The 13,264-nt window shown below is 37.3% G+C and overlaps 1 protein-coding gene across 3 annotated transcripts in view; it reads right to left on the reverse strand.

Moving 5' to 3' along the window:
* The window catches only part of CC2D2B (coiled-coil and C2 domain containing 2B), a 101,089-nt gene that overhangs the window by 41,373 nt on the left and 46,452 nt on the right, over nucleotides 1-13,264 (reverse strand). For all 3 annotated transcript variants that reach the window (XM_032883656.1, XM_032883637.1, XM_032883647.1), the window contains 5 exons: nucleotides 10,907-11,045; nucleotides 9,569-9,772; nucleotides 2,704-2,796; nucleotides 2,299-2,390; nucleotides 1,085-1,255 (listed from right to left, as the gene is read on the reverse strand). In XM_032883656.1, coding sequence (XP_032739547.1) covers nucleotides 1,085-1,255; nucleotides 2,299-2,390; nucleotides 2,704-2,796; nucleotides 9,569-9,772; nucleotides 10,907-11,045 — 699 coding nt within the window. The remainder of the gene's footprint in view (nucleotides 1-1,084; nucleotides 1,256-2,298; nucleotides 2,391-2,703; nucleotides 2,797-9,568; nucleotides 9,773-10,906; nucleotides 11,046-13,264) is intronic.

Here is a 13,264-nt window from a genome sequence, read left to right on the forward strand (position 1 = left end):
TATAAAAGTTAGCCTTTGGAATGTGCATTTGTTTTGAGAACATCGATTCTATTAGAGAAATAAGGTTGTTGTTTATAAAACATAGGAAAAACTTTTAAGAGGTTTTAACTATAGATTAGTATCTAGTAAGCAAAATATTTTTCATGGGATGTGGTAAACATAAGACAAGCAAGTAGAGCACATTATGTGCTAAACATAGAGGGGGGCTACTTAATATTCCTGAGATACCTGGGTTCTAAGTATCAATAATATAGGATTCATACATAAGACTAAATACAGAAGACACTCAATATTCAGGACACATGAGCATTTAATACTCATGATGCCTTCATTTGGCCACTAAATAGTGATCTCCATTCTGGCCCCACATACCCTCTACTTAAGAAACATAAATAAAATCCATGTAGTACCTGCAGAAGAGCTGGGTAAGATCTGATTTTCGCAGATGTCAACTAAAATAACAAGTCCAAAGCAGCCTACTCTCTCCTGTGTTCTACCTGCAGTACTGAGAGGGGCCAGAGGCAGACGGCAGTTGCAGGTGGTGACAGCAAGGTCATAAGTGCTCACAATAGGGAACAAGGATAAAAGGCATTTATATGATATGACACCCCAAAATATACATGGTATAGTTTTTGTGGTCATCTCAAACTTCTGAAAACTCTTTTTTTTTTCTTAAAGATTTTTTATTTATTTACTTGAGAGAGAGAGAGAGCAAGCGCACAAGCAGGCAGAGCAGCAGGCAGAGGGAGAGGGAGAAGCAGACACCCCACTGAGCAGGGAGCCCAATGCAGGGGCTCAATCACAGGACCCTGGGATCATGACCTGAGTCGAAGACAGATGCTTAACTGACTGAGCCACCCAGGTACCCCCCAAAACTCTTAATACATGGTAATGACAGTTATGGCTATCCAAGTGAAGATTGCAACTTTCATTCCATTTCTGTATACAGAACATTTATAAAGTGCAAAGTTTCACACATAGGACAGCATGGAAATTTACATTTAAGATAGGGCTTTTGCAAAAAGAAATTAAAATTTACGAAAAGAACTTTTGCAACTATTAAAATCGGTGCACACTATCTTACCTAGTAACTGTTGTGTTCCTGGTAGGAATATTATAAGCCCGCAGTATTCTGACAAGAATCTTAATATCCCCGTCACAGATAGTCTGTGCTGCTACTTTCTTCCTTTCTTTTCTCTGAGGCTTTAACTGTCTTCGTCTTTCAACAAGTTTACAAACTGCATGCGTCAACTGGCTAAAAAGTAAAAAAAACAATCAGCTGCGTATGCACAAGATAACTTTGTTTTAAAAGACATCAATTTTTAAAGTGAATTATTGTAAATAAGGCCATTATTCTGAGCCATATTTTCTCCTTTGTTGAGGGAAGACAGAGTTGTCTTAAACCCAAGGAAAGGACCTTCCTGAGCCCAGAAGAGATGCTGTGCTCACTCTCATGTTGTGAGAAAATGTGATTGTGATTGCCTCGTGCCTTTTGGGTACACAGTCCAAGAACAGACAAGGGCATGGAGACAGAATTCCACGAAAACATGACGTTCTTTCAGAACATTATTCATTTTTCAGAAATCACTCTCCTAGTGATTTGATGCTCAACTGTTCTACAGGCTCTGAAACAGGAGTTAGTTATACAAGCTGCCAACACAAATCCATGGAATTACGTACAGCTTTATGGCCACACTCATTTCCCCCCAAAAACGGAAAATAAAATACAATAGATTTCAGCATCCAAACCAATTAAAATGTATTGGTGACACTAGGAATCTGCAGGTGGCCCCAGGAAAGGTTCCCAGAAACATGGCATCCCTACTTCTGGTCCTACCCCTATGGTTCAGAGATAAACAGTGTGGGAATTGAGTTGAGCCAAAGGCTCCCTCACCTGCTGCCTGTGGCTTATAAAGGGGGAGATTATAGGCTTAGTATGTGGTGCTGCTGGCAACAGCTTTTCCAGGAATGGTTCCAAAACAGGAAAATCTTAGGGCAAAACTAATTTGGGACAAAGGTATTTCTTTTCTTTTTCTTTCCTGCCCTAAAAACTATTAATAAGGGGAGGATTGAAAACTAGTACTAAGCAACTGAAAATACATACCATATAGATGTATCCAAAATGCAATTTTAAAAGAACCAAATATATTTTAAGTCACTATATTTCACTTTATGCCTCGTAAATGCATCCTCTGACATGTAACTTAATATTAAAACAGAGAACTTAAGAGAACTTTGAAGGCATTAACTTAAAGCTTTGTATTTCATATTTTAAAAATAGTAACTTTTACGATGTACCTTGCAGATACAATTTCTTCATAATCAGCCACAACATCTGATAAGTTAAATTTGCTAACTTTGACAATTCTTTTCATTATCAACCTTCTCATCTACAAAAAAATAAGTTTAATTTAAAGAAATAATACTTTATATTTGAAGATTAAGTATTTACAATGTTATTGGTACAATTTTTAAATTTAAATTTTTTTTTATTAACAAATAATGTATTATTTGCCCCAGGGGTACAGGTCTGTGAATCATCAGGCTTACACACTTTACAGCACTCACCATAGCACATACCCTCCCCAGTGTATTGGTGCAATTTTTTAGTCCTAATTTTTGCAAGCAATGAATGTAAAGGAAGATTAGGATTTCACAAAAATAAATGCAAACAATCCGATAATACTATTCTGTTATTGTTACCTTTTTCAGAAAATTGGCTGAATTAATTCTTTGTGCAGTAATGGAATTGACATCTGAAATGGAGATATCCTTCTCTATCTGACTTTCATATTCCTAAACAGAGAATTAAGTTAGTTTTACCTCTTCAGTGTAACAGAGTTCAGGGTCTGATACACTGCAATAAGATGTAAAATATTAAATACTTGGTTTATGTGTAGAAGACACAGACAACACTCTGGCATGAGAGGAAAAAAAACCACATTTCTTTCAGATTCTCCCACTGAGCATTAACTAAGAACAGCTTTTGACCATATTTCTTTGCTTCTAGGATGAGGTGCATTCATCTTTAAAAATAGCATAATGTTGGTGCACTTGGGTGGTTCAGTCAGTGAAGCATCTGCCTTTGGCTCAGGTCATGATCCCAGGGTCCTGGTATCAAGCCCCACATTGAGCTCCCTACTCAGCGGGGAGTCCGCTTCTCCCTCTCCCTGCTCCCTTCCCTGTGGCTTGTGTTCCCTCTCACACACACACTCTCTCTCTCAAATAAACAAAATATTTTTAAAAATGTAGAAAAATTAAAATAACATAATGTTGAGAAAAAAAATTATGATTGACAAAAAAAAATATGAAAAAATGTGAAAATGACTGCAAAGTATTCTTTATGTGTGTATTTATTTACCTGGAAACCCCTGAAAACAAAACATATGGGAAGCAGTATAGTATCAATAGCTTTAATGTTTAACTTCTAACTTTATTTTTTTTAAGATTTTTTTTTAAGTAATCTCCACACCCAATGTGGGACTTGAACTCACAACCCCAAGATCAAGAGTTGCAGTCTCCACCAACTGAACCAGCCAGGTGCCCCTTAACTTCTAACTTTAAAAAGTTAATCAATAACTTTAATTTTACATCCAGTAGTTGGTATAAGATTATTTGTCAGACTGCTTCATCTATATAATTCAGAATAAATCTGCACCTGTTATATCTGCATTTGTGGGATACATCCCTAATGCACATGGAGATTGTCTTACATTATGAATAATATTAAAAAATACACAAAAGTAATGAAGTAGATACTTTAGAACTTTCAGCCACGTTACAACAAGCATTCTTCTTTCTGAAAGTAATTTATTTGTTCTTCCAATTATCTGCAAGAAATCTTGAATTTAATTCTGTTGACAAGTAACAACTTTTACTTAAAGATAAATTAATATTTCCTACCACTTTACTCTTTAAAGTATTAATTTATAGGAGCTACTTAAATATTATAATATCTAGATATTAACTTTTTGTTATATGTGTTGCAAATATATTGGCTTAATCTGTAGGGTTTTAACTTTAATAACAAATTAATCTTTTTTAAAAATGTATACTTTTTGAGTTTTAAGAAATACTTTCTTACCCCAAGATTAAGATATCTATTTAAAGTTTTGCTTTTCACATGTAATCTTTTTCTTATTAAGTTTTTTATCTTAAATCTAGCATAATTAATATAATTCACATGTAGTCTTCATTACACATGGTATTTATTGCTTTTATAAGGTCTGAATTTAATTTTATTTCTTTCTAAACAGATGACAGAACCACTTAACAGATAGTCTATTCTTTTTTTTTTAAGATTTTTTTTTAAATTTAAGGATTGTATTTATTTATGTGTCAGAGAGAGATAGGGAGAGCGAGCACAAGCAGGGGGAGCAGCAGTCAGAGGGAGAAGTAGGCTCCCGGCTAAGCAGGGAGCCCCCTGCAAGACTTGATCCCAGGACTCTAGAATCATGACTGGAGCTAAAGGCAGACACTTAACAAAGTGAGCCACCCAGGAATTCCTTTTCAAAGATTTTTTTTATTTATTCATTTGAGAAAGAGTGATTGAGAGCATGAGCAGTGGGGAGGTGCAGAGGGACAGGGAGAAGCAGACTCCCTGCTGAGCAGAGAACCTGACTTCAGGGCTCGGTCCCAGGACCCCAAGATCATGACCTGAATCAAAGGCAGCTGCTTAACCCACTGAGCTACCCAGGTGCCCTGAAAATCCATTCTTTTCCAACTTATATGTAATGATACTTATCAAATATAAAGTTTCTACATATGCATAAGTCTGTTTTGAGGCCCTCTGTTCTATTTCACTGGTTTGGAATTGCATGACTACATTTACAAAATAATTTGGGAAGGACTGGCATCCTACAAAGCTGGCTCCTTACAACTTCCTATCAGTGAATATTTACTCAAATTTCTTTTTTACATCATTCAAAATGTTTTATAATTTCCTCCACTAAGTCCTTGCTAAGCTTGTTGTCCCACATTCCAAATTTGATTGTTTCCTTGTGGTGCCATTTAACTTCTCTATTCCTCATACTTCTTGTAAACAAATTCACCTGAAGTCTTAATTTGATTCAGATTACACATCCGTGGCAAGGAGATTTCATACATAATGTTGTATATTTCATGCTATATGATGTAAGGGGTAATAATGTCTGGATGTCTATTATAAGTGTATTAGTTTTCTCTTCCAGCTATAACAAATTATCACAAATTAAGTTGCTTTGAACAACACAAATTGAGTATCTCACAGTTCTGTAGGTGAGAAGTTCTGGGTTGTGTCAGCTGCTTTCTCTGTGCCGGGTTTTGCAAGGCTGATGTCAAATTGTAGGCCTGCTAGGTTTTTATCAGAAAGGTCCAGGAAGGATCTTTTTCCAAGCTCATTGACGTTGTGAGCAGAATCCAGTGCCCTGCTGCTGTGTGACTGAGGTCTCCTTCCCTTGCCACCATCAGGTAGAGCCTGCTCTTAGCTCCAGGCACCTCTCACCAGGCTTTGTAGGGGGTCCTCTAAGTCTCAGAGTCAGCCACTACATGTTGAATCCTTCTCATGACAAATCTGATTTCTCTTGCTGCAGCTTTTGCTCCCAGTTGGAAAAATTTCTCTACTTTTAAAGACCCACTGTAATTAGATTAGGTCCCACCCAGATAATCCAGGACAATGTCCCTATTTTAAACAATGTAACAGAACGTATTCACGGGTTCCACGGATTAGGGAGTGGACATCTTTAGGGGAGCCATTATTCTGCCTAACACTATTAATAAGATTAAGCTGGATCACTGAGTCAGGATGGTGACAGCCAGGTATCTCCATTGTAGAGGTACAGGGTTCCTTTTGCAATAAAAAAGTTGTCATTTTAAATATGGATGTTATATTCAACAAATTCACTAGTTGTGACAGTTTGCTGTAGTTTCTCTTATGTTTTCCATGTAGACAAATATATTTTCTGCAAACAAGGGCAGTTTGTCTTTTCTAATTTTCTTCTTTCTCTCTTAAAGCATTGGGTCTTACTGGTAGAGATGATAGTGGGCATCCTTATGTTGTTCAGACTAATGGGAAAACTGATGTCTATCCACTAAGTATAATGTTTGTATAGAAGTCTATGAGGAAACAGATTTCTGATCATGAGCCATACAGTTAATAGGGTACTGATTCACAGTCAGGGGCAGGGGCGGGGGCGGGGGTGGTGGTATAAGGAATAGGTTTTCCAGAATGCTGAAAAACTAGAGACAGACAATTTGTTCAGGGACACCTGGGTACTGGCTCTATTTCTTTCTTTTCCTTTTTTTTTTAAAGATTTTATTTATTTATTTGACAGAGAGAGATCACAAGTAGGCAGAGAGGCAGGCAGAGAGAGAGAGGAAGGGGAGCAGGCTTCCCACTGAGCAGAGAGCCCAATGAGGGCTCGATCCCAGGACCTCTGTTTATAAGGTCTGAATTTAATTTTATTTCTTTCCAAATAGATGACCAGAACAACTTAACAGATAAGTCTATTCTTTTTTTTTTTTTTCATGACCTGAGTCAATGGCAGAGGCTTTAACCCACTGAGCCACCCAGGTGCCCCTCTATTTCTTTTCTTGAAGGATAATATGGCCTTAGTGACCAAGAGCCCCAGGAGTACAATGTTTGTAAACATTCCCTTGGCAAGTGTTAATCCTCCTGGAGTAGTTAGGTAAACCTTGCCTATTGTGTACAAGGGTTTTTTGTTTATTTGATTTTTGTTGTTTCAATTTGTTAACTCTGGCAAAACCCCACTTTGTGTGGACATGTCACAAGAAGCTTACTCCCCATTAGGGTAGCAAAGTTCAGGAAAAACCAGCAACAAAATTTGTTGCAGCTCTCTTGTCCTGTGTTCTGCTCTGCTTTCTGTATGTTTCTGCATTACTGGCTAGTACATCTGAGACTCAATGTAATCACCCAGTGGGTATATAGGTAGTCCCTTCTTGTCTCTCCTCCCACCCTCTCAATTCCACGATTTAGAAGAAGCACTTCTTTCAATGCAGTTTACATCATCAGAAAAAAACAAAAATGTTTTAACATTCTTAATCAGTTTAAAGAAGTTCTCTTCTAAGGAAACAATCAACAAAACTAAAAGGCAACCTAAGAAATGGGAGAAAATATTTGTAAATATTTGTAAATGACATATCCAGTAAAGGGTCAGTATCCAAAATATATAAAGAACTTACCAAACTCAACACCTCCCCCTGCAAAATCCAATTAAAAAATGGGCAGAAGACATGAACAGACATTTCTCCAAAGAAGACATACAGATGGCCAACAGACACATGAAAAGATGCTCATCATCACTTGCCATCAGGAAAATGCAAATCACAACTACAATGAGATAGCAACTCACACCTGTCAGAATGGCTAACACCAACAACACAAGAAACAACAGGTGTTGGCAAGAATGTGGAGAGAAGGAACTCTCTTGCACTGTCGGTGGGAATGCAAACTGGTGCAGCCACTGTGGAAAACAGTATGGAGGTCCCTCAAAGAGTTAAAAATAGGAATACCCTACGATCCAGCAATTGCACTACTGGGTATTTACCCAAAGAATTAAAAAACACTAATTCAAAAGGATACATGCACCCCTATGCATTATTTACAATAGCCAAGATAGGGAAGCAGCCCAAGTACCCATCAATCAAAGAATGGGTAAATATGGGGTATAAGTACACAATGAAATATTATTCAGCCATAAAAAGAATGAAATCTTTCCATTTGCAACAAGATGGATGGAGTTAGAGAGTATTATGCTCAATGAAATAAGTCAGTCAGAGAAAGACAAATAGCACATGATTTCACTCATATGTGGAATTTAAGAAACAAGCAAAGGGGAAAAAGAGAGAGAGAGAGAGAGAGAAACCAAGAAACAGACTCTTAACTCTAGAGAACAACTTGATGGTTGCCAGAGAAGGGGGTGGGGGAGGGTGGGTGAAATAGGTGATAGAGATGAACAGTGCACTTGTCATGAGCACTGGGTATTGCATGGAACTGCTCAATCACTATATTGTATATCTGAAACTAATATAACACTGCATGTTAGCAAACTGGAATTAAAATAAAAACTAAAAAAAGAAAAAATTCCCTTTTAATTCTAATATACTAAGAGCTTTCATCATGAATGAGCACTGATTTTATTAAATGCCTTCTGGGCATTTATTAAGAGAAGCATATTTTTCCTTCCTTAATCCTGTTAACATGGTACATTATATTAATAGAGTCCCAAATTAAATTAGCTTTGTTATGTGAAAACAAACCCTCTTGGATTATAAAGTGTAATTATATATTTATATACCATACATTGTTTATCAATTTGCTGAAATTTTATTAGTAATTTTACAACTATGCTCATAAGTAAAATGATCCAAAATTATTATTTCCTGTCCTCCTTGCTCAATTTTGGTATGAGAGTTATATCAGACTCAGAAAATGAGTAGGATTACTTTCCCTGCTTTTCTGTTCTCTGAATAGTTCAAATAAGATAAGGAAAGCTCCGGGGCACGTGGGTGGCTCAGTGGGTTAAGCCTCTGCCTTCGGCTTGGGTCGTGGTCTTGGGTCGTGGTCCCGGGATTGAGCCCAGCAACTGGCTCTCTGCTTGGCGGGGGAGCCTGTTTCCCCACCCCCTGCCTGCCTCTCTGCCTACTTGTGATCTTTCTCTCTCTGTCAAATAAATAAATAAAATCTTTAAAAAAAAAAGATAAGGAAAACTCCTAGTTTCAAGAGCAGAAACAGTTCCTCTTTTATGAGGTTATATTCCGGATTATCCTGAGCCTTGTGCTCTACCTGTCACAGTTTATGGAACTGTAGAAGTCAACCCAATCACTGAGAGAAGCAGCAGGAGGAAACGGAGTAACTTTCTAGCTATTCTAAGCTATTCGAAGGCCTTCCTGCTATAGTTTGCTAATTGAAGTTCCTAAGGTCTCAGAACAGGAGATTGACCATAATTAAACCTGAAGCCAAATACCAATTGGTCAGTTTGTGATTACATATATTTCTACTCACTCTTGTTTGTGAAAGTCATGAATTATCCGCAAATCCTATCGTTATATGATGATAATAGTCAAATGTACTGACTGGTGGTGCTAAGATATTGTCATTGAAAAATCATTAATTTGCCTTTCCCCTTTTACCTCTGAGCCACACCAAAGAGAGTCTCCAGACAGTCCATTTGGTTCAGAATATGAATGTCCTTGAGTTTTAAATGTAATGAGTCCTGTATAGTTTTGTTTGTGTATCCTCTAAGTTAAGGTATACAAGCTAAAGGATGGCTATGTGGCAACAACAAAAACAAACACACACTATTTTTTAAAACGACTTTTATTTAATATTAAGTGGCTTATTGCAATTTACTTTCAGTCCAGAATAAAATGAAGACAAATATCGAAGAGTTTATCCATGTTTTTCTTATAGATAATAACAAAATTTAAATAAGTTTATTATAACCTATTTTTAAAATAGGTTTTAATATAAACTTATTTGTTAAAAAAAGGAAAAAATTAAGATAGATTTAAAGCAGCAAAAATATTAATTTATCATATAATAAACAATATTCAAATAGAAATCACATACCTGAAGGACTAAATCTGGAATATCCTTGTCGTAAAGGGGTATTTGCTGCAGAAGGAAAATGTCTAACTGACCAGCATTTCTAAGTTGCAATAGCTGGAAACGTTTACTCTTTTTCATTTCTTCTTCAGAAACAAAGTTAAATTCATCTTGCAACTGTTCCAGACGAAAATATTTTGGAATGTCCTGTCCTTTATGTTTCATGTACTATAAAACATAAATAATAGAGTTTTTACTTAAAATATTAATTTTTTAAAATTTGAGAATCATTTCAAAACACTTTTTTCCCTTCAACTGCTAGATATTAGAGTTGCCATATAGGAAGGAAATGGAGCAATGACTCTATACAGAGATAGAATCTGGAAAAAAAAAAAAAGAAAAGAAAAAATAGAATCCAGCCTCCATGGCTTGCCAATCTTTTCCTGGTCATGACAGATATGAAAAATGAGAATATTATATTGCACACTGGGTGAAAAGATGAGACCTATTCATATCTCTTTGCCATAAATGCTGAGAAAGGATCAATATTTCTGTATACCTGTAATCAACAGAGCACCTTAGCTGGGAAGCTCTGATTTAGGGAAGCTTAACCGCAATAATCTATGCATTGTTTTACTCAATAAATGCAAATGTGCAGACATGGTCCATGCAAGGAAAAGTGCTAGCTATCAAAGATTTATTCGCTGTAGTTCTACATGGAAAGATAAAACACAGAATGAAAAACTACAGTAAAAGGGAGAATGATATCAGAGTCATAGAAGTTATAAAGAGAAAGAAAAAGTTAACAGGAGGGAATGGAAAGAAGGGCCCACATCTAACTGAGGTTATCAGTGGAACCTTCATCAGACTTGCATGGTAGGTAAGATAGCCACCTAGGGTGCCCTTCTAGGCAGAGGGAATGACATGAATAAATGCATGAAGAATGCATGTTTGAGGCATGCAGAGCAGTTCAGGTGGTTGTAAGAAAGGACAGAAGCAGTGAACAGTCTTTGAGGGTAGGAGTGTGTCTATAGATCATCTCTATAGCCCTGGCATCTAGAATACTATGGGTATTCAGTAGTTGTACAAGAGATGCTTGTCTGAAGGTTAGCCTATAGGATGTACTGAAGGCTGCAAAGCAATGGCAGAGTACCAACCATCAGGCCTAAGTAGCAATTATTTCAGTTGTTGAATTTCTAATTGTCTTTACAATACTGTAAAACTGGTTGAAAATCGTATCTGTCCTCAGAGTTATCTTTATATGCCTCCTGGTGCCTAGAAAAATATACAGCAAACTATGAAGTATAAGGGGGTAGAGCTTAGGAAATAGAATGTACAGTATTGATACTTGCCATAACTTACCATAATAAATTCCATTAGATCAGAATATTCTGGATTATTTGGATCAATTTTTACTTCATTTGCCCACTCAAAAAGCTTCTGTGCATTAATGAGCCATGGAATTCCAGGAACCCCTCTTGCATTTACATTCCTTAACACACTAACATAGAGAAAAATATCTTGTGAATATAAGCAAAATTACAAATAGGTGAAGTATGAGTATTCTTTTTTTAATTCCTACTTCTGTCCTTATATTTGAACTGTTTTGATATCTTTGTCAGAAGAGATCTCTAGGGCCTGAGATCTGATTTCTTATACCATCATGTAAGAAATATTCCTTTTCATAGGAAGAGTGCTAGCCTAGGTCACAAAGGCTGAGGCAAAGCTTACATGTTAATTAATAGATTAGGGAGAGAAACTTATCCAGTTACAGCCTTAAAATTAAAAAGTTCTGATTGGATTTCAATGTACTCCCATGATTTCTTCCTCAGGGAGAGTAATAAAGACCTCAGCACATCTCCTGCCTTTGCTACAATAATTCCTCCAGCCGTCCATATAGGTGTTCAGCTGTGGGCTATGCCAAAATCCCTTTGTCCCCTGTACTCCCTTCTCCACAACCAAATGCCAAGCAAGTAACACAATTCAGTAGCATTAAGTATACTCACAGTGTAGTACAACCACCATCACTACCTATTTCCAGAATTTTTATCATTCCAAAAAACACTGTTAAACAACAACTCCCCATTCCTCTCTACTCCCAACTACTGGCTTTCTGTCTCTATGAATTAAGAAAAAAAAAAAAAAGGTAAGGTTATTAGGGAGGAAAGACAGGCTGTCTACAAAACACCAACATGACAACTTTTAAATAAGAATGATAAATCCCAGAAGATTATGCAATCATAGCTTCAAAGTGTCAAGGGGAAAATAAGTATCAACCTCAGATTTTATACCCAAACCATTATTCAAGAATGAGGACAAAATAAAGATATGTTCAGATACACAAAAACGAAACAAATTTGCTAGCCACAGAAACTGACTGAAAGAATTAGTAAAGGTGCAGATTTTCATCAAGAAAAGTACATGTAGAATGAAGGTGTGGAAGATAAAGAGGTGCAAACACAAAAAGTCAATTAACCATGTCAGAAAATTTCATTAACTAGAGAGCATAAGAAAAACTTCTATATTTAAAAAATGTGTTAAGTGAAAACTCTGGACTATAATCATTGAGATTTGAGAAGTGTGCTCAATGTGATATTAAAGTATTCTAAGATCTTTTGGTTTATTGCTTCATTTCCAGCTCATTGATGAATGAATAAGTGAATGAGTAAATCAGAAAGTACATGAATACTTTCATTCAGATCTCCCTGCTCCAAAGGAGAACTCCATGCTCTGACACCCACAAGTCAGCCCTACCTTTTGGAGCACCCATCCCAGGTTCATGGAACTTCTGCTCAGCACCAGCCTTTGAGTGCCCACAACTGTAGAGCAGAGTTCTGGAACCAACCACTTTGATCACAGATGTCCCAATTGTAAAGTTTAACTTCAAGTTAACTTCTTCTTCTACTTCTTTTTAAGATTTTATTTATTTATTTGACAGAGAGGGAAAGAGCACAAGCAGATGGAGCAGCAGACAGAGGAAGAGGGAGAAGCAGGCTTCCTGCTGAGCAGAGAGACTGATGCGAGACTCCATCCCAGTGATGAGGGACCAGAAGGCTGGCTAAGGACAAAGCAAAGGCTGGGTGGGACATAGGTGACATTCTTTAGGAATCTCCCAACTATCTTAATGTTAATACCTTGCTAAGAAGGGGAAAATGACCCTGCCAATGGCAAGGCCTCTGGTATCAGGTATCTTGTAGGTCCACTTTAGCATATGAAAGTTCTATTGAAACCTCCCTTTATCCTTATCTCCCCCAACCCCATCGTAAAGAACCTGCCACCCCTCACAATCCTGGGGCAGCAGCTCTTTCTGCCCATAGGTCCTGTCCCGTGCTTTAATAAATCACCATTTTGCACCAAAGATGTCTCAAGAATTCTTTCTTGGTCATGGGCTCTGGACTTCATCACACTAAACCTCACCTACATCACCAGGACCCTGGGATTATGACCCCAGCCGAAGGCAGATGCTCAACCCACTGAGCCAACCAGGCATCCCCAAGGTAACTTCTTTAGAGAGTGCTCTAGGGGCGCCTGGGTGGCTCAGTGGGTTAAAGCCTCTGCTTTCAGCTCAGATCATGATCCCAGGGTCCTGGGATCGAGCCCCGCATCGGGCTCTCTGCCCAGTGGGGAGCCTGCTTCCTCCTTTCTCTCTGCCTGCCTCTCTGCCTACTTGTGATCTGTCAGATAAATAAATAAAATCTTTAAAAAAAAAAAAGAGAGTGC

Source organism: Lontra canadensis, unplaced genomic scaffold, assembly GCF_010015895.1.
Source record: "Lontra canadensis isolate GAN:19392208 unplaced genomic scaffold, GSC_riverotter_1.0 scaffold3, whole genome shotgun sequence".
NCBI classification, from domain to species: Eukaryota; Metazoa; Chordata; class Mammalia; order Carnivora; family Mustelidae; genus Lontra; species Lontra canadensis.